Source organism: Babesia bigemina (genome assembly GCF_000981445.1).
Source record: "Babesia bigemina genome assembly Bbig001, chromosome : II".
NCBI lineage: Eukaryota > Apicomplexa > Aconoidasida > Piroplasmida > Babesiidae > Babesia > Babesia bigemina.
The window spans coordinates 570,001-593,552 of NC_027217.1; the positions used below are offsets into that span (position 1 = coordinate 570,001).

The 23,552-nt window shown below is 56.6% G+C and overlaps 11 protein-coding genes across 11 annotated transcripts; 5 read left to right on the forward strand and 6 right to left on the reverse strand.

Annotated features, from left to right (window-relative positions):
• Positions 1 to 113: 113 nt before the first annotated feature.
• On the forward strand, positions 114 to 894 carry BBBOND_0202310 (hypothetical protein; the record flags this gene model as incomplete). Its single annotated transcript, XM_012911806.1, has 2 exons — positions 114 to 126; positions 182 to 894. 2 exons carry the CDS (start codon positions 114 to 116, stop codon positions 892 to 894), a joined length of 726 nt encoding a protein of 241 aa, XP_012767260.1.
• A 1,363-nt stretch (positions 895 to 2,257) lies between these two features.
• Positions 2,258 to 3,004, forward strand: BBBOND_0202320 (hypothetical protein; the record flags this gene model as incomplete). Its single annotated transcript, XM_012911807.1, has 1 exon — positions 2,258 to 3,004. The coding sequence occupies one exon, from the start codon at positions 2,258 to 2,260 to the stop codon at positions 3,002 to 3,004; it is 747 nt and encodes a 248-aa protein (XP_012767261.1).
• Positions 3,005 to 4,970: 1,966 nt separating this feature from the next.
• Positions 4,971 to 6,514, reverse strand: BBBOND_0202330 (micro-fibrillar-associated protein 1 C-terminus containing protein, putative; the record flags this gene model as incomplete). The annotated part of the gene is made up of 5 exons (XM_012911808.1): positions 4,971 to 5,423; positions 5,466 to 6,059; positions 6,098 to 6,183; positions 6,224 to 6,344; positions 6,386 to 6,514. 5 exons carry the CDS (start codon positions 6,512 to 6,514, stop codon positions 4,971 to 4,973), a joined length of 1,383 nt encoding a protein of 460 aa, XP_012767262.1.
• A 141-nt stretch (positions 6,515 to 6,655) lies between these two features.
• BBBOND_0202340 (hypothetical protein, conserved) lies at positions 6,656 to 10,129 on the reverse strand (the record flags this gene model as incomplete). The annotated part of the gene is made up of 1 exon (XM_012911809.1): positions 6,656 to 10,129. One exon carries the CDS (start codon positions 10,127 to 10,129, stop codon positions 6,656 to 6,658), a length of 3,474 nt encoding a protein of 1,157 aa, XP_012767263.1.
• Positions 10,130 to 10,771: 642 nt separating this feature from the next.
• On the reverse strand, positions 10,772 to 11,136 carry BBBOND_0202350 (small nuclear ribonucleoprotein (snRNP), putative; the record flags this gene model as incomplete). Its single annotated transcript, XM_012911810.1, has 2 exons — positions 10,772 to 11,005; positions 11,041 to 11,136. The coding sequence occupies 2 exons, from the start codon at positions 11,134 to 11,136 to the stop codon at positions 10,772 to 10,774; spliced, it is 330 nt and encodes a 109-aa protein (XP_012767264.1).
• Positions 11,137 to 12,183: 1,047 nt separating this feature from the next.
• On the forward strand, positions 12,184 to 13,758 carry BBBOND_0202360 (seroreactive antigen BMN1-9B, putative; the record flags this gene model as incomplete). Its single annotated transcript, XM_012911811.1, has 1 exon — positions 12,184 to 13,758. The coding sequence occupies one exon, from the start codon at positions 12,184 to 12,186 to the stop codon at positions 13,756 to 13,758; it is 1,575 nt and encodes a 524-aa protein (XP_012767265.1).
• A 246-nt stretch (positions 13,759 to 14,004) lies between these two features.
• On the reverse strand, positions 14,005 to 16,203 carry BBBOND_0202370 (hypothetical protein, conserved; the record flags this gene model as incomplete). Its single annotated transcript, XM_012911812.1, has 2 exons — positions 14,005 to 14,396; positions 14,571 to 16,203. 2 exons carry the CDS (start codon positions 16,201 to 16,203, stop codon positions 14,005 to 14,007), a joined length of 2,025 nt encoding a protein of 674 aa, XP_012767266.1.
• A 403-nt stretch (positions 16,204 to 16,606) lies between these two features.
• Positions 16,607 to 18,529, reverse strand: BBBOND_0202380 (hypothetical protein, conserved; the record flags this gene model as incomplete). The annotated part of the gene is made up of 1 exon (XM_012911813.1): positions 16,607 to 18,529. The coding sequence occupies one exon, from the start codon at positions 18,527 to 18,529 to the stop codon at positions 16,607 to 16,609; it is 1,923 nt and encodes a 640-aa protein (XP_012767267.1).
• A 595-nt stretch (positions 18,530 to 19,124) lies between these two features.
• Positions 19,125 to 20,546, forward strand: BBBOND_0202390 (hypothetical protein, conserved; the record flags this gene model as incomplete). Its single annotated transcript, XM_012911814.1, has 1 exon — positions 19,125 to 20,546. One exon carries the CDS (start codon positions 19,125 to 19,127, stop codon positions 20,544 to 20,546), a length of 1,422 nt encoding a protein of 473 aa, XP_012767268.1.
• Positions 20,547 to 20,821: 275 nt separating this feature from the next.
• BBBOND_0202400 (TBC domain containing protein, putative) lies at positions 20,822 to 22,122 on the reverse strand (the record flags this gene model as incomplete). The annotated part of the gene is made up of 7 exons (XM_012911815.1): positions 20,822 to 20,870; positions 20,906 to 21,389; positions 21,431 to 21,614; positions 21,650 to 21,703; positions 21,742 to 21,819; positions 21,856 to 21,938; positions 21,978 to 22,122. 7 exons carry the CDS (start codon positions 22,120 to 22,122, stop codon positions 20,822 to 20,824), a joined length of 1,077 nt encoding a protein of 358 aa, XP_012767269.1.
• A 280-nt stretch (positions 22,123 to 22,402) lies between these two features.
• On the forward strand, positions 22,403 to 23,485 carry BBBOND_0202410 (hypothetical protein, conserved; the record flags this gene model as incomplete). The annotated part of the gene is made up of 1 exon (XM_012911816.1): positions 22,403 to 23,485. One exon carries the CDS (start codon positions 22,403 to 22,405, stop codon positions 23,483 to 23,485), a length of 1,083 nt encoding a protein of 360 aa, XP_012767270.1.
• Between the last annotated feature and the right edge of the window lie 67 nt (positions 23,486 to 23,552).

Here is a 23,552-nt window from a genome sequence, read left to right on the forward strand (position 1 = left end):
GGTGTCTAGGCAGTTGTACAGAAACTTTCTGAGATCCTGCAATTTTAACACCACTGAACACTTTGAACCAACGATTGTGGAATGTAGGAGCCAGCAAGATATTTTCTCAGCGAATGGTGGGGGAAAGTTCGTAATAGATAGATGTCCAGTTAGGGTTTGCATTTTGTAAAATACTCATCAGGGGATCTCATTGGAAACTGTGACTCCGACTTCAAGACTCACCCCTTCGACCCGTGCAACCTGTGCCTCAAGAGCCGGGCTAAGATGACATTTAGAGACAAGGATTTGCCTATCACATCGCTACTCGGAAGTGTCATTTCCTCCATCCTCACTCCCAGTTGCGGCGGTAGTGACCCTTTGCTGACATTGTCTGCCTACCTCAATTGCTTAACCAGGCTGACGCCGAGTACCACCGGGGAGCTGGTCTCGTTCTTTCACGATTTTGGCATAGAGTTGCACGGTTATGCTTTGAAGTCGTTGTCTCCACTGGGTATCTCTCTTTCCGCTATACATCCCAACAGTCCCGAATGGGACCGTCTTGATGGCACCGGCCTAGATACTGTCTGTCGCATCCGTGGTTCCGAGTCTCTTAACTCAACGCATGACCATCTGAAAAGTCTACCTAAACAATTTGGAGACAACTTGGATCATTTACATCGCCATCCACAATTGTTGCCAACTATCTACCATTCGCATGCCCTCTACCCCCTCGTCTTTGACTACACGATTTTTCACTTCTTGAATGTTCTGCCATGTTCCCAATTGTTTCGACTACCAACGTGTTTCACTTCATCCACATCACGACAATACTCGTTCACTGGAAGAGGATACTCCTACCTTGCTACGACATCGACTACTTCAATGACTCCATGGGCGAACATTGTTACATCGTAATTATCGCATCTATGCAATCACAGGTTGCTATATGATGGAATGCAGTGCAGCAGTGATTTAATGTGCTGATGAGGCGTATGCAGTGGGATGTGTAATAGATTCATGAAACTGTCGTATATACCACTGTGATATTACACACCTATGCCACCTCCACGGCAACACTAAGGTAATGTAATAAAATAGTTCATGGCATAATTAATTCGTGAGTAAGATAGGTTATAACCCATGCCTATAGCTCGGGAGCGCCATGCTGGGTTTGGGAACGGGCAATCATCCAGGTGGGTGTACAAAATTTGTATACTTGTTTGGGTTGCTATAAGCGACGTTTTGCGTCTTCATACGAATTTTTGTAAAGCTGCGTCTCGATTCAGTGTCGTAGATCACAGAGGCATGTGTTAGCGCATTAGCATTGTAGACATACGGTTGGAAGTTGTTGGACCGAACTGGCGGAATCACCTTCCGTTAGAATTCATATCAGCCATATTGGCATAAAGTAACACTGTATGGGAACGCGGGCAGCCAAAGTTAAGGACTTCTCACGTTCATTGGGACAACAAAACCGATGATTCTCTCAGTCTGCTTCGCGTGGTCGTGGAGTCGCAGGGTTTGAAACAAAGCATCTGCAGGTTGAAGCCGTACATCAAGTGCTCAAAACAAGGCATTATTTTACAAGCTATGAAATGCCGGGATATTCACACACAACATCACCCGCTTACACACCAGTCCCAGACAAGGCAATGCGATGGATTCCATAGCAACCGCATATCACAGTTGATATCAAGAGTGGTTTGAGAAGCAGGAGATAACATATCATAGCGTGCAGCCCTAATGTGTCAGTAAACATTTGCAACCAAAGTTGCTGCAACCACTGAAAGCGAGAAGCAATCAAGCCAATCACGGAAGGCGGTAGAAGCGGTGTATACATGCCTCACCAGAAGACTGCTGTCTAAATAGTAAGAAGGTGCCATTGGACTGTATATACGCTGCGAAATGCTCCCCGCAACCTATGGTAACATTTTAACCTTCAACGTTTGTCCAAAGTTGCAACAACACTTATAAGCCTAGTATGGGCGACTAGTGCCGCATATATACGCTTACAATGACTCGCGCTGGTTGTACTGCATGCCGCGTCAATGGTATCAAGATGGGCGAGGTGGGGCATCTGTGTGATCGCTCCCTTTGCCATAGGTATCTTTGATATCTTAATCTTTCTAAATTTAAATTAGAACCCTATTTATTAGGTATAAACTGCCCCTTTGCCTTGATTATTGTTGAATATAAGTCATATTTTTGCAGATCGGCCTGCAAATAGACCAAGCTCCATTGGGGAATAGTAGCTGCATAGTTAAACTCATTTTTCAAAATGGTGTACACTTCGTTGACTGAAGCTCCTCACAACGTCAAGGAGGGCATTGACTGGTTGGTAGCCGTGAAGGGAACTGACGCTGAGAAAAATGTGAAGGCAATGGGTGCTGCTGTTTACGAATTGCTCGCTGACAAGCCCGTTGGTTTCACCGATGTTACGGCTCTCTGGAATGTTAAATTTGCCACTAAGAAGTTCCTGCAGCAGGATGAGATTAAGGACATGTGGCCCGTAAAGGAGCTGAGCAAGAGGTACTATGAGTTCATGGACAAAAGCCCCGAGGCGATCGCCAAGGCCCCTGCAATGGTCCCCAAAAGCGATTACGAAAACGTCATAAAGACCAGGGGTCTCACTGCTGAAGTCATTGGACAGAACCTTGGTGAAGTTGTGGAGGGCTGTGAGAAGCTGCTGCAAGGTATCAAGGTACCTGAGCAGTACGAGTCTGCTTACGGCTCGGAAGCAACCTGGGACGCATCATGCGCTGCGAAACCGGAGGCTTGCGCTGTGGTATTTGTGGGTATTGCGCCAATGCTGTACACCGGCCTTGGTGCTATGTGGGACGCCAGCCATCTTGAGATGTCGAAGAAGTCAGCGGGTGCTGCCAGGGTTTTGCAAGCCTTGGGCTTCGTTGAGCCGCAATGCCGTGCTCGTATGACCGTTTCGAATGCGCTCAGGGGTTTGAGGGGTATCGATCTTCACATATTGGACACCCTCTACGACCTTTCTGGATTCTGGGCTTTCTACTAAGTGAGCATTGCATGTAACCAGTTAAAGCAAATAGGCATGGGTTTTCCGTCCGTATTACCTCTGAGTTAACATAATTGGAGCAAACGCTAAACGTTGTTTAATGAATTGTAGCTAGAGCCAAAATTACGTATGCAAAAGTTATCCACAACGCTCCTGCCCTCGAAGGGGGCATACGAACGTTCTGAATACGCGTTTAATGTCGTGTACTGCGCGATTTAGCGCGTGATTGTTGCAACTCACCATTTGTATATATTCGTATATCAGACAAGCGTTGTGTGAACTCCAGCAATTTATTAATGGCGGTTTGCATTGCTTTACGCCTCACGTATAGGAATGCAAAAACGTACTTAAGACGCATGGCAACTCACACATACGTTGCTCATAAACATTATATACCCAACCCATTATAGCAAACCGCGTATAAACCGAATAATGCTACGACCCATCGCCGTCCACAGCTACGGATAGGCGCCATTTTTTATGGCAACAGAAGAACAAGCGCATAGAAAGCAGGCGATCAACCTTACTATCACAATGTTGCGTTATGCTGGACGATGCGGCACGCTATTTGCTGCAACGGCAATCAAGGATTTCAAGCCACGATGGAGATTTAGTCGGGGCGGTGAACTGGCGGGCGAATAAAAGATTCCGAAGGCTAAAAATATTTTACGATGCAGAACGTATTTTTTTTCAATAATTGCCATTCTGCGTCACCGGAAATTTATACACAACAGGGGCACGGTGAAAATTATGTACCACGTATCCACTTTTCTTGTTGCCGACGCATGTAGACACCGACAAATCCGCGACATAATTGCGACCAATGGCTTCTAACGCCTGTAACTCCTACATCTAACAGACAATATAAGGCGAGAGGGTTGGTATTGCAATGATGAAGCAAATTTGCAGCAGATTCACCAACCATGGGGATCGTAAGGTAACTTCTTTCGAGATGAAACGTCACTTAGTGCTCATCGTGTAATTATTATCCACAAGTAAGCAGGTAATACGACGCACATCCAAATTTGAGTTAGGCCGATTAGACGCTGCTGGTGACCCCGCCTCGTAGCACAATACAAACAGACGCATTCGTGTACCAAGCATCGTGTGAAGTGTTCTTATCATGAACACAGGATTATAAACTGGGTATTAAAGGCCAAATCAGATTAAAATTCCGGTAACCGAAAAAACGTTACCGTGCGATCATTGTTCCGGGAAGCAGCAATTTGGACTGCGCTTTTCATCTATCCTCTTAGCGACCAAACCCAAGACACTGCCGCCGTCGACTATCACTGCATCATCGTTACATTGCATCTGTGGTCTGAACCGAAAGACCAGAACGTCCTGTGCAACTCCGGCGCTCTCTGACTCTCCTCGCAGATGTCATTAAATGAGCAGGGCTCTCGTCGATGGCGTCGATGGCCTCGATGACCTTCATGAGGCGCCTTCACTGCACTCAAAATGCAGTGATATAACGACAGGGTTGCTCATCCCCCGAGAAGTGACGGCCACCATCTACTGCATTGCCTGTTGTACTCTCCGATTTCGTATGAAGCAACTGGGATGTATTTCTACTCCACCCTTTGCCCGCCTCTGCTATCGGTTTGCGATTAAACATGCTTTCCATCAAGTTCAACACCCGCCTCACGTCGGCCCAGATGACAGTTTTGAGTACCACATATCTCCTCCGCTGTGCATGCCCATAACGACATCGACTACACAACCAGTTAACGTTATAGTACCGCTTGTGCGTGTAAAACCAGTTTGGCATAACAATTGACGCTTAACACCAACCATTCTGACCAAAAGGCGACGGCATACCGGTAATTGAGAATCGCGGATGTAGACAACTTGCAACAGTGCCAACATACAGTTGGGATAACGCTAAAAAACCGGTTTGTTGTCGGCAGTATTGATAGAATAAAAGTTCCGACTTACTATTGCAGTACCTGTTCAGGCCACTGTGTCACTTAGAATCAGAGTGCTTATCGGAGCCTGAGCGGCTAGTGCCTGGCTTCTTGCGGGACGGGCGGTCGAACGTCTGCTGCGTCCCGGCGGGAGTGAACTTTTCGGGCACCTTGTTCCACGGCATGTCGAAACGTGTCGTATCCTCGGCCGTCAGGTGCGTGTGCTTCACTTGCCCCATCTTGCCGTACAGCCCCCGACGCACCTGCATCGACTTGGGCATCAGCGACTTATCTATCCGGTCATCCGCCGTCGGGGCGTTGAAATCGCGGTTGTACAGAGGCTCGGAACCGTCGTCAAGCTTGTCCATAAAGAAGGCACCCTTGTGGTAGTACTTCTGCAGGAACAACATCTTGCTCCGCGGAGCGCGTTGCACCTTCTCCCGGTCGATACGTTCGTCGTCCGCCAGTCGTTCCTCCTCGGTCATGTGTCGACGCCGCTCTACTTCAGCCGCCTGCGAATGGTGAAACGCCGACACGTATCGCGCTAAACTAACCAGACGCTCGTGAGCAGTTCGCTCATCACGGTCGCGAAGCACGCGCTTCAGCTCGCGAATCTTCCAGAGCTCATATTCCTTCTCAGTCAACTCGTCAGTATCGTCGACCACTTCCACAGCGTTCTCAACCTCTTGCTGCGTTTCTGCGGCCACCAGAGTTTGTACCAGCAGCTCTTTGCTCTGCTTCTGCCGCTCGAGGGCGCGCTGACGTTCGCACTCCAGACGCCGTTGCTCTTCCCTCTCGAGCTCTTGCTTCTCCAGCACTGTCAAACGCCGGTTCTTTGGCACAAACACAGGTTTTTCAAGCACTCCCGAGTGCTCCTTCGATTCTTGAATACTGATGTGTTCGGAGCCATCGGCATCGTCGTCTGAGTCCGAGTACTCCTCCTCCTCACCATCTACCGAGGCAACCCGATCCTCGTGATCACCAGCGACTGCCTCCTCCTCTCTACGATACGCCATCGCTCGCGAACGGATGGCAGCACGGTTGCGTGGAGCCTCCACGACCTCTGACGTGTTCGCGACACTGCCGTCGCCGTCGCCGACGGCGGCACCTGCGAGCCCTGGCGAAGATGGTTGCGGCGCCTCATAATCCTGGTCAAACGTGTACGGTTAATGGCATCCTTGCTTACCGCATTGTGCTCCGGCTCGCGATCTATCACGATGGTTGCAGCGGGAGCCCGGCGACGACCAGAACGGGCAGCAACGTCACCCGATTCTGCAGTCGAATGCAACAACGTCCGAACCATCAAACGTACCAGACGCTGTGGCGTACCGCGAATAGCGGCGGTCATTCTCTAAGGCCGCCTGAGCCACCTCAGGCGCTGCGTCAGACTCATCGTCGCTGGAGGCTGGGAGATCAGCTGCGTACTCAGGTGCCTAATAACGTTGATATCGGATTGACAGATCATTTTCATTACCTTTCCTGGCCAGTAGCGGGTCGCCCGGGGAGCCTGGGAAACTCGGCGCCGCTTGAGCGCATCTCGCGACGGACTGGGCGGACGGTTGAGGTCTTCGCCCAAAAAACGGAAGAGCTCGAGCGCGCTCATGGCCGCATTACAGAACGTATTTCACACGAGCACAAACAACACCCAGGGAGGGCTGTGCAGCGGCCTTGGGCGGCTGACGCGCCAAGCACACGACGTCTCGCACAACGGAGCAATAGACAGAGTACATTCAGCATTGAGCGACTAAAACGTTCCCATGCGGCTAGAAAATATAGTAGATGCAGCCTTCTCAACGCCTGAGGCGCGCAGGGCCTCGGGGAACACCAAGTTGACCGCCACCGGGTATGCGCGGCGGCACATCCCCGCCGTAAGGTGGGTCGCCGTGGCCAAGCAGCGCATATACGCTTCGCTGGCTCCGGAGTCGGCGCCACCCGAGCCGCCGTCTGCGCGGAAACAGCAACTCAGCGCTGCCGGAAGCGACAGCGTGGCGACCTTCCACCGGGCGCACAGGCTGAGGATCCGGTCCAGCCCTGACAGCACCGGGCGCATGCGTTCGGACTGTCGGAGGATGCTCTCGTGGCTTCCAGGGTCCAGGAGCGGATGGGAGGCGGCGTCTGCGCCCTCGCAGCACACGATGTAGAACACCAGCGATACCGACCCGCGATCCAGGTGACTCGACCACTGACTGCCCAAGCACAGGTTGCTGTGGCGGGAGACGAACACGTTGCCCAAACGGGTTGTGTCGATCTCAGCGGAGCCGCCGCAACAGGGCCCGTGACTAGCCTTGCTCTTGTCCGCGGGCTCCTTCTTGCTGAGAGGTGCCGGTCCCGCCTGCCGGCAACCAACCCGGCACACACGGCACCTGGCGTCCTGACAGTTATTGCCCCCCATGTCAACGCAGCCGGTTGCACCCAGCTCGCAACACGCACCAACGCGGTCCACGTCACCCCCGTCGCCGCGGGGCGAAGCATCACATTTGCCGTGGCGTTTCGCACTGCGCACCCTGGCGCCATATTTAACGTCAACGCAGGCGAAACGGTGCTGCTCGTAGAGCGGCGGGAACACGTAATCGGTGAGGCAGTCGCAAATCTCACCCATGGTGCGGTAAGCATCGCTGAGCTCGATGGGGCCGCAGTGAATCGGTATTACCACCGCATTGACCGGGGTTGAGGCGCATGCGATTGGCAGCACATCAGCGGGAGCGCCAGAGTGAGGGCTCACCTTGGGATGGGGGCCCCTATCGGGACCGGCCGCCGCTACGCCGTCGCCGCCAAACAGCGACTGCACCCAACCGTAGCTGCTGCCACCATGGCCGCTGGAAGACCGCATCGTGTATTTTATCGGGATGTGGTTGCGGAAGTCGCACGTGGAGCGCAGCGGCAGAAAGTCCCAGCTGTCGGCATACCCACCGGAGTCGTACCTCACGCGAGGCTCGACCAACGCGCGGTCGGCGAGGAGGCGTGATAGGTGGAGACCGGTCAGGGCGTTGAACGCTGACAGCCGGTGCCGCCACACCGCGCTGTGCAGATAGTCGGCGTCCCCCCGCTTATCTGGCTCCTCATCGTCCGCAGGCGCCAACACGTCACGGATGGATCTCCAGTTGAATACCGCCGCGCACTCGGGAACTGACCTAGATGGCGAATACGACAGCGTAGGGAACCAGGTATGGATAATCTTGTCAATCTCGTCACTGGCCAGGTCCTCCGTAAGCAACGCGCGCAGCACCGCCTCAGGCCCGCTGCGAAGCTGCGCGGTGGGTTTGACGTCCTCCCTCAGGCCGGGATCCCCCATGAAAGTGCCGTCCGCATGGGACGCTAGTAGCGAGCCCAGATCCACACTCTCCGTCGCGCCAGGCTGGTTCAAAAACAGATCACGCAACGAGCCGTTGCTGAAGCAAACCAGCTTGCGACGGCCGCCTGGCGCGGTTGGAAGGCACCTCAGAGCGTCGACAACGGTCAGGTTGGTGCGGAGCAGCATTGCGACATAGCGGTTCTTCGAAGCCCACGCAGGCAACCCATCCCCGAACGAGCTGCGGGCGCTGCGCGACGGCACCGAGTTCACAGACGAAACGTCGGATGTGACGCGAGCCGTGGACGTCTGGTGGTAGCGATCACGGCCGGCGTCGCGCTTAACCAAACGGACTGCGGCGCCCGCAGAGGAGTCGATGGACGCCGAGGCACCCTGGGTCTCACCGACGGCGGGCGGATCACGTAAGCAGTGCACCGTCGCGTCCAGGTAATCGTCGCTGTGAATGGGCGTGCTGGCTGAGGCCCTCACGACTCGGGGTAGTAGACGGTTGCTCAGGTCACTTACCCGGCTCACGTAGTCCAAAGAGCTCTCCTCGCTGATGCCGCGGCTCTGGCAGTAGTCGGTCACCACGTCGACCGCTTCGGCGAACAGCTCGGTGTAATCCGCAGGGCACTCGTCCTCGTAGCATTCCGCGTCTTCGTCGGCCACGTCGAGCGTGCACTCGAGAACACCGTCGACTGAGGTGGTCCGGAACGAACCGAACGGCGAGAGTTCGGCCTGGTCACCGGATGGCGAACCCCTGTTTGTCGCACCTTGGGAGCCGCTCACAGCATCCGTTTCACCGACGTAAGTGGCGCCTGCCCTGAGGGGCGCGGAGTCCTTGGACGTGCGCTGCTGCTGCTCACCGGGCTCCTCGCCCGACGACATCACCAGGCTGCGCTCAGCTTCACATTCCTCGACGAAGACTAAGGCGCGTGGTACCGGTAGAGTGCTCAGATCCGCGACCGCCGACACGACGTAATGGCGGAACTCAGATAGGTTGCGGTCACGCAGCGCGACCAGCTTGGACGACCAGATGGACACCAGCTTCCCGTAACGCTCGGAATCCACGGCGAAGTCGCTGTGAGTAACCATGCCCTGGCGTGGCGTGCTGCGGGCACACGAATCCTCCTCGAGCATCAGCAGTGAGTTGGTCCGCAGAAGGTTCAGCTGGACCTCCATGCGCACCAAGCGGTTGTAAGCACGACAAACGTCCGCGTACACGCGGCGAAAATTGTCGTCGAAGGCGATCCACTGCCGCAAAAGCGTGGCGACTGCCGCATGCGGATCACGGCCGCCGTTTCCGCCACTAGCATCACCAACAGCCTTGGCGCCGCCGCAGCCCTGGTCGGCATCCATACTCAGCAGGAGGTGCAGTTGCCTTCGCCGGAACTCCTGTCCGAAGCTCAGGCGCTCGAGAGCATCCAGATGCGCGAGCGTGCGCCCCAACCACCGCAACGCGCAGTGGTACGAGGCGTCGGCCTCCCCTGGCAACAAGCCCACGGCGTCGGGTGGACTCGGGCACGATGCGCCGGACCCGTCCGCTACAGTCGCCGCCGCAACCTGCCCTGATACGCCGTATCTATTGACCATCGAAGGGGATATTGGCGGCACGGCGTCAGCAGGCTTAGCGTCACCCCCAGAGTGCCGCGGTGAAACGGTCGTGCCGATGCCGCAAACGTCGACCCAGTCATGCATACGAGGTTTTGTGGATTGGCTTGCGGTCGTGGCACCCTCACTGCGCGGCACAGCACCATCCGCGTTGGCGCCAGCGACCTCGACCGTAAGGGCGCAGCAACGGCATTTGCATACGGGGTCTTCAATGCGGCGTAACCATTCATGGGCCAAGGGCGATAGGCGGCAGCGTGGACGGTCCTCATCCGCCTTGAACCCGGCGGGCAGCCACGCCGGCACGTATCCGGCTTTCATAGTTCCGCTGGCAAAGTTCAAAGCAGGCCGAACGGCCAGACCAACGACGAGTTAGACATACACCCTCGAGAATAACCTGCAGTTTCACCAAATAGGCTTCCAGCTTCGAAGTTACTCATGCATTACGCAATAATAAACGCAATCCACGTGCAGGAGATGGGTCGCCTGGACCGAATGGGCGGAGCGAACACCGGCCGAGCAGCGCAGCCCAGTATCAAATGTGTAACTCGATTGGGTGGAAAACAATCCGCTAAATTAATTTACATACTCAAATTGCCTGTTCGGTGCAATGTGTGATACAGGCGTACTGCACAGCGAGCCCGTATGGCTGCTACTGCAGAGTGAAGCAACGTTTCTAGGAGGCGGAGAGTCGGGGCATACATAGAGGGCCTGAGGCGCCAATTTTCGGAGATTTTGCCCACAGACAACCGTAACACGCGCCAAAAGACGCAGATACATACAATATTTCAAATATTTAGTACAGTGCAGTTGATTCAGTTCCGTCGGTAGGCGGGCCTTGGAGGAGCCCTCTCACACGCGCTCCGCGTTCCTCACGCAAACTGAGAGCCGCACTACTAACTGCGATAGCGGCGAAGCACGCCGCGTAGTACTGATACGCTCCGAAAGTCGCTTCTAACCCTATCAGCGGCGGCGGTTGTGGAACTGCGGCGGAACTGGCTGGGGCAGCACGGCCTGCTTATTGCGGTCCTTCGCGCTCTGCTTGAACATCGGCGCGTGTCGCAGCATGTCGGGGAAAATCATGAAGCGGATCTGGCCGCCGCGCAGGAAGACCTGCTCCAGGGCCAATGTCTTCCCGTCCTTCATTACCATGGTCACACCTTCGAGCAGGCAGTTCATGTTGTCCTCCACATTGATCTGACAGCAATGTATCAAACGACGCGGTAACCAACCAGGGTGCCACGGTAGAGCTGCGAGTTCTGCATCTCGGCAGTCACGATGTGGCCGATGCCCTCGTACAGAAGCTTCACAGGCGTGCCTATCGACATTTTTTTGCGATTTGGGTAATCAAGTTGGCGCTAGCAGACGAATCTCGAAAGATCACAAGCGACACGGGCAATGCGGCTGCCCTGGATTCCGGCGTAACTCGGGCGACGGGCAAATCCCGGCGAAGTGCAAACTGAAATACTCGTTTTGGCTACGTTATAATATCACCATCTACTGCCTTCGACTGTTTCTGCCGAACGTGCGGGGTAGGATGGGCACGCCCGGTGAGGCCGCGAAAAGACCATGGGGGCAGGGTCAGACGCCGTGCTGAATGCAACCAGCACACATTCACAGCCTGCACATTGCAGCGGGTTTATATCGACATGACTTCTATGCACTGACGTCTGGAGTGATCGCCAGGAGGGTGTGATCGTGGACCAACGTCGGTCTAGCGTAACGGAACACAGTCGTGATTCCTGGGCAAACCGTGGCCATACGCCGCGTAGCGTGATGTGTTGTTGCTGCTGGAGGGTGTATTAAGTTAAAATGTGTCAGGGAGCGGCGCAAGCGCGTCACAGTTGGCAGACCGTGCGACGGCCCCGGGACTTACGCAAGCGGCGCCCCAATGGCTCCGGAAAACGAACTCGCCACTAGCGACGTGATTTGTTCACAATATCACACATCGCCCCAACGAGACGCGGCCGGAACCGCATCGGCATCCGGATGTGGATCTCGCAGCGCGGCCGGCGTACGGCGTCGTGACCGAGACACTACGGGGGGTATCGCGTTGCAAGCACTCGCCACTCGTAGACACTGCACTGTAAAATAGCGAAGCCGCGATGTGCCATCTGCAGGGCCGATATGGCGTGATCGCGGCCCGGGAAGTACACTAGCACTGTGCGCCTTGTTGAGCGCTCGAGCCAACAGTGACAAAGTGCTGACATACTGATACGAGCAGAATGCCTTCAATAGCGAGGATCAGTACCTATACTGTTGTAGAATTTTGAGTAAGCGATTCGGCGCCGTTCATACGCCGCTGCCTCTCTTTCTAGACATCACTAGACGCTGTGGCGATCAGATACCCTGAGCCAGAGAACTACAGCGCCGCCATGGAGCCAATCAACGCCTACGCGAGGACCCAAAGGCTCACCATTTGCGCCAGGATGCTCATGTACCGCCCGGAAACGGCTGAGCTGCTGGACTTCGAAAAAAATGTCGTCGCAGAGGACACCATCACCCTAAAGCCGCCGTCGAACGACGCCAACGACGCAGCCACCACGGATGACGCGGTTCCACCGCAGAGCTCGCTCCACATCGTGCAAAACGGGCAGAAAATACACGCTATCGCAGACCTCGAAGAGGTAGCCGAATACCTCAAAACCTACCCGCTCGCTCTGGTGCTCGCGAAGGTCGTCTGGAGGGATAAGGGCTGCTTCATATGCAAACCGGACGTCGTGAGCGACCACGCTCACACAGGCGCGTGCTACAGGATCATCAACTCGCACGTATATCGCAGGGCATTCGGTTGCAAGGCGGCAAACAGGCGCGTAGCTCATGCGTTAAAGGAAGGGGACAGGATCAAGCTCGGCAGGGCGACGCTGGTCGTGCGCCACCTCGCGCGCAAGCCCGCCAACTCGCTTTCGTACATACACGAGTTCATGGCGCAGCCCACTGAGGAGGGCCGGCAGCCCGAGACCTCACCAGAGCCTGCAGACGAGACCTCACCAGAGGCTGCAGACGAGATCGCACCAGAGGCTGCAGACGAGACCTCACCAGAGGCTGCAGACGTGACCTCACCAGAGGCTGCAGACGTGACCTCACCGGAACCTGCGGACGAGATCGCACCGGATCCTGCAAACGAGACCGCAGCCCCCGAGAATGCAGAAGAACGCGTACAAGTGGAAGATATTGCCGTCGAGACTGTGCATCGTACGATATCCAACGTATCTACTGTGATGGGGCCTGACTCGGTCATTAACACGCAGCGGTCGGTGACGATGCCGCCAGTACCGAGGGGTGCTTGTGCTGCGCCGGAGCAGGACGCGGACCAAGGCATGTGCCGCATATGCTTAGAGGGCGAAGAGTCGGGCAGTCTGGTAGTGCCCTGCAAGTGCAACGGCTCCATGAAATATGTGCACCTGGCGTGCGTGCGAACGTGGATACAAGGGAGGCTCAACGTGAAGGACGAGCACGGGCAGCAGCAGCTCGCATTCTTCCTGAAGAACCTGAAGTGCGAACTGTGCGGGGTCCCGTACCCATCGTACATCGATGTCGACAGCGTCTGGACTGAGTTCCTCGGGATCGAGGAACCCTCTCCGCCGTACGCCATCCTGGAGCCAGAAAACGCAAATCACACCGGGCTGCATGTAGCGAGCCTGTCCACGGCGTCCGTCAGCATCGGGCGCAACGGCTCCTCCGACGTTGTGCTGCCGGACATATCCGTCTCTCGGTGCCATGCGATGATGCACTACCGGGAGGGGCACTTCGTCATCGAGGACAAAGGCAGCAAATTCGGCACCCTGGTACAGCTGGCTGACGCGTACGAAATACGCGTGGAGGCTGGGACCCCCATCGCGCTGAAAATAGGCACCGACGTCCTCTGCATCGAAGCGAAGATCAAACGCAGATTCGGCGAGCTGTGTTGCGCAGGTTACAGCCGCAGAGCCGTAAGCGTAGTGATTTGATCTCACATGTAAACACACAAAGGCGACCACAACGCTAGCATATTGCCACAACACGCCTTCATACAAAATTTAAGTAAACTAACACCGCACCGCGTCCCGAAAGCGGGGCTGCTCACCGCCTGCTGTGGCACCGACACAGCACGTTAACGAAATTGACTCGTGACAGCAATGTGAATGTACAACCATGCAGTCTCAACCGCGCATGTTGCCGCTTGGCCGAACAGAGCCCGTTGATGCGGCCAACCGTCACGATAACTGCCGGGACAGGAGGGCGGCGCGCTGGCGCTCGTCCATTGCCATAAAGGCGTCACGCAACACGTGGAGCACCTTAATGCCGTGGCGCCGCAGGTGACGCGCCTTCAGGATCATGCCGCCGGAGGGCCGCGAGCCGGAATCCACGGTGTTTGTGCGTGTATACACCAGCACGGCGTGCCGGACGCCCTGGTGCTCGAAGGAGGCGTCCAGCAGGAAACCTTCAAACGCCTCGGCAGTCGACGCGGTGACGCCCAAGGAACCGAGTGCGCTCGCCAGGCGCTCACCAGTGGCCGCACAGTAGGCCGCCGATTCGTCGTCCATGAACATGCTCTTGGTGAGGTTGAGCAACCGGAGCACGTCAGCAGTCAACAGCTCCTTACGCACTGCAACGGTGTGGATTTAGCGTCAAAATGGCTAATCATGGCAAACAATGTTGAACATGAAAGTAAATAGTACGTCACACAAGCGGCACATGACGATGGTGCCAAGCACCGCGGACACGCAATGTTCATTACAGGCACCATGCAACGGCGTTCAAGGACACAAAATGACCCTACCTGCAACTAGATCCGAGAGGGCGGGGTAAAGCAGTGCACAGCGGCGATTCCCCCGCACCTGGTTGACGTCCAGCAAGGTGAGGCAGCTGCTCCAAAAGGTAACGTCGAAGAAACGCTGCACCGCGTACGACCACAGCGCACGGCACAGCTCGTGCGCGCTGAACTGGTTGACGCGTTGCAGCAGGGGAAACTGCAGGCCAACGAAAAACGACTCCCGCCCGACCAGGTGGCCATAGGCCCACAGCAACTTCGACAGGCAGTCTGCAGGCAAATCATCCGCGTAACGGAGCGCGTATTCCTGGACACACTGGTGCAAAGTGGCAGAACCCGTGCCCAGGCGAGCGTAGCCCTCGGCCAGCATCGCAAGATCCAGACCGTTGAAGTGCATGATGTTGGCGATCACCTCCTCCTCGATCTTCACGTGGAAGTCAGATGCCGCCCCTGCGCCCTTTAACTGGGACAGACTGTTGACGCATAGCGCCGCATTGGCGGGGGACATTGACGAGGCCGCTGCGGTGGCAGCGGACTCCAGAGCCGACAGCAGTGCCGGCGACTCAAACCCTGAATCCGCCAGGGCCCACAACAGCATCGATATGCTTCGGCCGGGTAGATCAGAGCAGTGCTGCAGCAGCAGCGGCTCGCAACGTCGAAACATCTCGCGGCTCATGTCGGAGTACTTGCACGTCACCCACAGGAGGTCGCAAAGCTCAAGCGGCCCCAGGCACGACAGATCCAGGCCCACACAACGCCGGAGCAGATTCTCAAAGACAGCCGGCGAGCATGCGGAAGGCTTGCGCGCGTAGCATACCAGCGCCTTGACGGCATCTGTGCCCGTGAACACGTCTCGGTTCAGAGCGTGGCGCGCGCAGCTTTGCAGGAACAGGGTGGCGCCGTGCCTCGCAGCGGCCAGGGCGCCGAACACCATCATGCGCTGAGCGGGCGCAAACTCCAGAAGCCTACTCGTGCATACATGGCCGATCAGCTTGGCAAAGGGCACGCTGTCACTAGAGCACGCCAGCGCAGTTGCGCTGCGGCACAGGTCAGTGTGGTCCAGGCGCCAAGCGCAGGTGGACAGGATGCGTTCGCAGTGGGAGCGCAGTATCCGGTTGTGATACCCCCGGATGTACGTGCCCATGCGCACCAGGTAAAGCAGCTCCGTGGGCGTGAAGCAGTCGATGCGCGAAATCACGTCGGTGTACATGTCGCCCACGCCACTCGGCAGACGCATGACGTCAAGTCGGCCGTGCCAGCCGCATAGCTCGACCAGACAGAAGTCTGTGCGCGGCCAGAGCTCACACAGCGAGTCACCAGCATCGCGGCGGTGGCGGCAGCCTAACTGCACGACACGGGACAGCAGCAGTATCAGCTCTGCGGGCTTCAGCCGCGGGCGGCGCTCCTTGAACACGCTGCATACGTCCTCTATGCTTGAGCACGAATCCAGCGATGGAACCAAGGCAGTTTCGCATGCCTGCAGAGCGCCAAAGGAGGCACTGGGCTCAGTGCCCACGACTGCGGTATCCTGAAAGAGGTCGTCCGGAAGAGGTCGGTCGATGCCAACGAATCCGCGCCTGGATACGCGACAATGGCTGCGTAGGAGCGAACAAAGACGCAGGATCCGGCTACATGGGAGCATCGTAGTGCGCAATCCCTGTTGCGAAGAAGGTTGTTAGCAGACTACAGCCCGGGGGCATCCTCATACAGCAGCCTACACATATCTTACCCCGCTGCATCAAAAGGATTTTGTGGCCCAAATAGACAATAACCGACGATGTGTTTGCGTTTCGATGTGGAATCCAAGTTGTTTCCGCCGTTGAGCGCAACTACGCGGCTTATGTGCGACCAGACATCACCCGTTAACACGGGCAGGAGCGCCCAAACACACATTGGCAAAGCACTAAAACAAGACTTTTGCTCTACGTGCACGTAAATGCCCATGCGATATTAACTACAGGTCACAATGCCACAAGGGCGAAGCTCGTGCGCTGCCCCGGCAACGCCTGCACACCTTCCACACGGTAACCGCCTACCGTAGACAACTACGCGTGCATGACATAACCTTGTAGAGTGCGCGCGACACTTGACCAGCGACGGTCAACGGCAGCGGCGCCAAGGGCAGAAGCGCCGTGCGTCAGCGAACTGTGGAAGTTCACTCCGCAACCTCGGTGACGCAGGCACAACACCAGATGCGCGTTGCGTCGCATTTCAGCGAAACTCAGCGCTTGCGCGGAAACTCGCAGCGTTTGCAGGCATATCTCGATGTCCTTGAGCGCCCGTAGGGCGCGGCTGCAGCGAGGTCCCAGCACCGCACCTCGACGCGGAAGGTTCTCGCGGATCAGGCGCTTAGCCATGACAAACAACACCCGCGCCCTCAACACCACATCTCCATGGCCATGCTGTGCTCCGTAGGGGTGTGCGAGCAGCAGCAGCATCGAGCTCAAATGCCCGAACGCTTCGTTCAACAGGTCCGTAGGGCAATCGATCGGTATCGCATCGCACAAGTCCTCCAACGCTGAAGGTGGACACCGCATCACATCCGCCATAAGGCAGAGCACGCGCACACCACACCGCCGCAGTGTTTGGCGGAAGCTGGCGCAGGCGTCGTCGGGGTCGTTCAGCAGCCGCACATCCACCGTAGGCGCGGAGGAAAACAGACATCCATTTGACATTGACTGCGACTCGTACCGCCAGGCGAGGCCCCTCCTGATGTAATGCAGTAATAGGCACAAATACAAGGTGTACATCTCTCGCCTGCAGCCCAAAAGGTGGTGGTACCGTGACAGCACCTCGAAAAACAGCAACGCCAGCTCGAAGAAAGACCAATGTGCACGCATGCATATCCGCTCCGAAATAACCCGCGAAACCCGCCTCTCCATGCTGCGTGAGGGTAACGGGCCACGTGGGAGACGGCCCGTGCCCTCCGGCAAGCACTGCTTGCGTTTACGAGGTCGGGCGCTGCCTCTCCGGGAGGTTAAAATCGGCCTCCTCCGTGACCGTGACTCACAGTTTGTCGGATTGAGGCGCATGGCCTTTGCAGGCCTGTCGGTCACGTTATTGTTAGCGAACACCCGTTCCTCCGGAGACTCCGCATCACGGCTTGCACAGTCACCTTCGACCACGTCCACCCTTCGCTTGGTATGCAGCCTATCGAGCGTGCTACCATCCAGTTCCCTCAGCTGGCGCGTCAAACACGCCAGCGCGAGGGGTAGCGAATCCACGTAGAACACGAAGTGCCGCTCACGCTGAAGCGTGTGCTCGACGCCGTCGCAAATGCTGCGGACCAGCGCCGCGCCGCTGTCGCACGCGGGGTCTACATAGCGCAGCGGTTCCAACGTGACGTACGGGGTCACCCTTTCCTGCGAATCTATGCCGTCTAGAAGCCACTCGCGCTGCAGCAACAGTATCGTGCGCAAATACGGAGTCAGCGACGGGTAATCGCGGAAGAACCGGATCCCTCCGCCACGCCTCTTCGCGCGCACAGTCCAGTCGTGCAGATGTGAGAGGCGCCCAGCGCGCCGCGACCACTCTAGTAGTAGAGCGTGCGTATCCGGGGGGATGCGACGCTCGTCCGAACAGCTGGACATGCACCTCGTCAACAGGTCACAAACGGATGCGGATATATCGGCTGCAGTTGACTTACACTTTACGTGCAGAGCTATCCGGGCGGCAGCGATCGCAGATGTTCGGCTGAAGTTCGAACGTTGGAGGCAGCGCAAGGCTTCCTTGTGGTCACCCAAGAGCACATGAATTTCCGCCTGCAACTCTGAGAACCGCGACAGCACCTCCGAATCTCCACACTCCGCATATTCCCTTTCGGCATCGCGCAGGAGAGACAGCGCTTCCAGATAGTCGTAATTACGAATCAGCCCAGAAGCAGTTGAGAGAGCTGAGGCAGGATCTGGCTTTCGCCCTAGCACAGCGGCACCAGAACCTCTATGCATAACAACTGATGCCGCTTCCATCTTGCCTTAACACATCTGAGCCGTTTTATGCCGCAATTGGCGGAAGCGTTGGCCACCACCCCGGCGCGTGACAAGAAGGTCACACCCGGCCGCCTACCACGTATTGGATTAGCATGTGGCAGTTGTTGCGGCAATAATGCTGCTTGACGGTGTGCGCACGTCAAGATGCCGCCAAATGTGTGCCAAAATGGCCCCAGGATTCTTGCAGCTGTCTGGAAGGGCGACACACTAACGCGTTATCCGGGTATAAGAATAGACAAATGAACCTTTGCGCCAAACCAGATGAATCTATAAGCAAGGAACAAAGTACATACGAGTCAAAGCGAGGTACAAGCAGGTGAAAAGGGAGTTGTCTTCTCTACGGCACTGCGGGGTTAGTCAGACGCGATTAGCGTCCCTGTCGTGCGCTACAGCAGGGATTCGGGTTCACGTGCACGCACTTACGGACGTGGAAGGCGATCTATGCGATTCCTGTCGTATTAGCATCGGAGAAGTGGAAGGGCACACACCGGACCCTGGAACACCTGAATTCCATAGAAATCGCGTCAAGCAACGGATAATTGTGCGGAAGTTGTACAACTACTGGGTGCATAAGATGGATGAACTCGGGTATGAGTGGTATACTGGGTTCAAGACGCCCAAAGCAGTGGGACAGACGGTCGAGGAGGCGCTGGAGTTGTTCCGGCAGGAGACCGATCAGGCGCCACACCAGCCGGAGGTGACGTCGAATGCGCACAAGAAACCCGCTTTGAGCTCGATAGAGTTTTCGGGCATGGCCGTGGAGGTCAGCCATGAGGACCAGATGGGCATCATCGACCTGGCAAACAAGGGCATAGAAAAATGGCTACCAGTCTGCGTTAACCACGCTGCCAAAAGCCAGCCGAACAGCCCTTGCAATGGCGGCGAAGCGGAGAAAAACGATCACGATGACTGCGAAGTGTCCACCATCAAGCTGCAAAGCTCACACCACGTAACGCTCTTCTACTATTCCACCAAGGACGCGAGACCGGAATTGGAGGACCCGCGCACAAAAGCTGTGTTCGAGCAGATGCACGACTTGAGCCCGTATTTGCGCGAATTGCGCTGCGCGCTCACGCCGTACGAGTTCGCCATCGCATTGCTCTACCGACACTTCTACGGCCTCAGCATGCCTGGTGAGGACGGCCAACACAACTCGGGCCACGAATCGAGCCGAGATTCCAGCAAATACGTGCCTATCACACTGAGGCACGTCGTGTTCGTGCCGGGGGTACTGATGTGCGCAACGGCGCAGCTGCACAGGGACCTGGTTGCGCTCCCCTCGCCCGACGGCACCTTCGGCCCCTACTGCAGCTACCCACACGGAAACGTGGGCACAATGGAGGAGCTAACAAAGCGATGCTGGGACGATGGCGCTGTCATGCTCGAGGAGAACCACTGCACCCACGTCACTCTGGGCGTCACCAAGCAGTACAAGCCCGTTGTCTCGAACAATATATGCGACGGCATCAGGCGGTACCTCGATTTCCTCAAGAATCACGAGGATGCGGACGCGGGCGACAAGCTGTGGCGCATTAAAAGGGTGAACGAAGACGATAGCGTTGACGAGGCGCGGCCCGAGGAGCTCCTCAAAATCTTGGAGGTTTACGGAAGCAGGCCCTCGGAATTCAAGCACGCCAAGAGGGAGTTTGTACAACTTGCGCCCCACGCGGCCAGGCGAGACGAGGCGGGTTTGGCGCACGCCGCCGGAGAGGCCGTCTTCGACCTTGCGCTGCCGCCTAAAGACGAATGCGCGGAAAAGCAAATACAACGCTACAGGCGCACAGTATGCTTCATAGCAGACGGCGGGAAGTGGATATACATCCGGAACCTGCCAGTCAGGCGGAACCTGCAGGGCCCAGACGACGAGACGCAAGGCACTTGGCTGGTGGACTCGTACATTAGCAAGCTCGACAAGGCAGTGACGGGCGAAATCCGCTTCTACAAACGGGAAGGGCATGAGCCTAAGCCACGCCCGACTCAAAGCAAAGCACAATAGTAGTACCATGTACCATAGAATGGAGCACAGGCGTCTCCCAGTGGGCAGTAGACCGAGCAGAGCGTCGCTGGAATGCATCGCATAGAACAACACGCGTTGTAAAACGGTGGTAAATATTTAGTTACACGCAGTTCGCAGCACCCGGTTAGGCGGTGCGGCGGGCCCACGGGTAATCGCCTAGAGGCGCAACTGCATGATGCAGGCCATCACGCAGTCACCAGGCGATGTATTTAACTGCCGCATTGGCAAAATGCGTGCTGCATCACCAGCTCCGATCACATCAAATGGTTGGGGGAGTTGTGAAACGCCGACTGCAGGACGAACCTAACACGCCATGAGAAACCAAACGGGAAACGTACGCCTTGGATATCACAGCGTCTACTTCCTCTATGCCCCAATCTAAGGTCGGAGGGCGCTGCAGGAACAGCAGGCATTGCTGGTAGTCCATGTGCAGCAGCTCCTCGGACCAGACGCTCAGGAACACCGCAGACACGTACTCGTGAAATGCGACGATGCCCTCGTTGATCTCGGCTATGTACGTGTCCCACAGGCGTATGGCGCAATCCAGCGGCAGCTCGCGAATCATCAGGCAATTCATCCAACGGAACGGGAACTGCATGAAGTCTATGCCCAGCGCCTCCAGGTGGTCGCAGAGCTTCATGTCGATGCGCTTCATCAGGTCCTTTAGTCGGTTCAGGGACTTGTATACACCAGGCTGGTTCTCGGTGTAGTTGTCCTGCATGTGCGATAAAATGCGAGAGAGGCAGTAGAAGCTGTCCGCCTCAATCTCCTCGAGGTCCCTCTCAGTCAGCCTGTCCACAGCATCCGTGTCCAGCGAGAAGCCTGCGATGTCGTGTGAAAACGGCGATGAAGACGCAACTAACACCCCATGTACGGCCGGCTCAGAGCTGCCACGAACAGTACTAGCAGGTCGTTGATGCCCTGTACGTAACCGCTCGCGGGGTTGCGCACACTCCAGATGTACAGCACCCGCTCCATCAGCTTCTGAACGCGTTTGTCCTTGAAGAGGCGGAGGGACTGGTTGGTGCGCGGCAGATCGACTTGAATCTGCACACTTTGCCTTGCAAAAAAGCTAGACCCACCTGCTTCAGCGTTTTCTGGTCCGATTCGCACTTGACGTCGGCGTCGCAGTGTTGCTGAGGCGCAGTCAACGCATGAACCTAGGCGGACGTACCTTGTACATGCCTTGGTAGTGCCGGCGCTTACGCTCCAACTGCTGCTCGCGGCTGGCTGTGACCACCGGCAAGTAGCCCTGCGATGCATGACACCGCAAAACCCATCAACATACCAGCACCAGGCGCCACGCGTCCGCACGGTGCGTCAGCGGCGCGTCTTCCGGTATCCCGAGCCATAGTATTTGCTTAATCAGAGCTGCAGCCAGTCGATGGGCGGGCGGAGAGGTGGACATACCGATATCAACGATTGGGGCCGTAAGCGCGCTGCTCAGACGGTGGAGCCGCTGCGACGACGAAGCTGGAGGCGGAGAGCTCGGCCCGTTCTTAAGAGAGAGCACGGGGATGTTAGAAGGGCTCAACGCCTTCTTGCGCGACCTCATTTCGGGAGACAAGTGGCGACTACATTGTGAACAGCGAAGAGATAACAACACGATGCTGCTACATTCGAATACAACGGTAAAATATTGTCATCCGAGCGTCCCCAAATTGCGGCCGGGGTGAAAAAGAGCTCGCGTGGAGGGTGGCCGTACGGCCCAGTGGAAGGCCGCCGCCGCAGCCGTTAAACCGCGGCAATAGCGGTTATATTGCCATACCAAGTCAAAACACACGCAATGAACTGAGTAAGAATAAACCTGTCTTTTGTTAAGGCAAGATAGCGCCATGGAGCTCCAAATCACGGGGCCGTTCAACCAGCTGTCTACCGAGGACCTGGAAGTGCTGGACGATGTGGCGCAGACGTTTTGCGAAGCGGTAGACATCGTCTTGAAGACCAACTTCAAGTCGCAGAAGAGGGACGCGAGCCACCTGGATTCCGCAACCAGGAGCACCGCCGCCAGGGTCGAGGAGCCAACCAAAAACCAGAAGATCGCCGCCGTGTTCTGCCGGCAGTGGCTTGCCGCGGTGCTCAGCGAGCTCACACACCATCTCGCGGAGGCCGGCTCCGACAGGTTCAACCACGAAGCCGCGGCTAACATTGCGAGCCCGCGCATGCTGGAGGAGGGCGCGGACGCCAGTGGCACGGACGACATCGGCCTTTGCATCGAGAACGCGCGCATATGCGGAAACGGGCAGATCGAGGTCAACTACGAGCTCGACCCCAGCCAAGTGCCGCAGCACCTGAAGCCCAAGCTCAAGGCGCAGGAGCTGATGCAGCTGATACTGCAGGGCAAGCAGACAGAGCAGGAGCTGACGCAGAAGCTGGAGCATTTCTGGCTGAACGTGCCGTCACTTCTGTGCCAATACCTGGACCGGGAAGAGGACGAGGAGGCACGGGGTGACGACGAGAATCGTGATGAGCAGCCAGCGGCCGCTGACCACACCGACGCACACGAGGGCAGTGACGCCGAAGCGGCGGGGGACGTTAATAACGAAGAATCGCAAACGACGCAGCAGCTGCAGCAGCAGCAATCGTCCGAGCCTGCCACGGCGGTGCAGGCTGCGGAGGAGGAGGAAATGGACGGCCAGGTGCCCTTCGACGAAGAGGCCATCGAACTTCTGGAGAACATCGCACGCGGGTTCGCAAACCCACTGGCACCCGAGCACGTCCCAGGCGAGGATGTGCAGCAGAAACTGGCGCAGATAGCCGAAAGGTCCAAGGAGCTCGGGGTGCACGGCATGGACACCTATATCGCACTGTACAACAAGGTCAACAAGGAAATCGCCAACGTTAAGAAAATGGCCAAGTTTTTCGCGAAGCTCGCAACCGACGTCTCACGTTCGCGCGGTCAAATAGACACCATGTAGCCGCGGCCGTCCTCACGATGCAGAAACCACTCGCGGTTGGACTTGGACTGTATCTTAATGTCCTGCA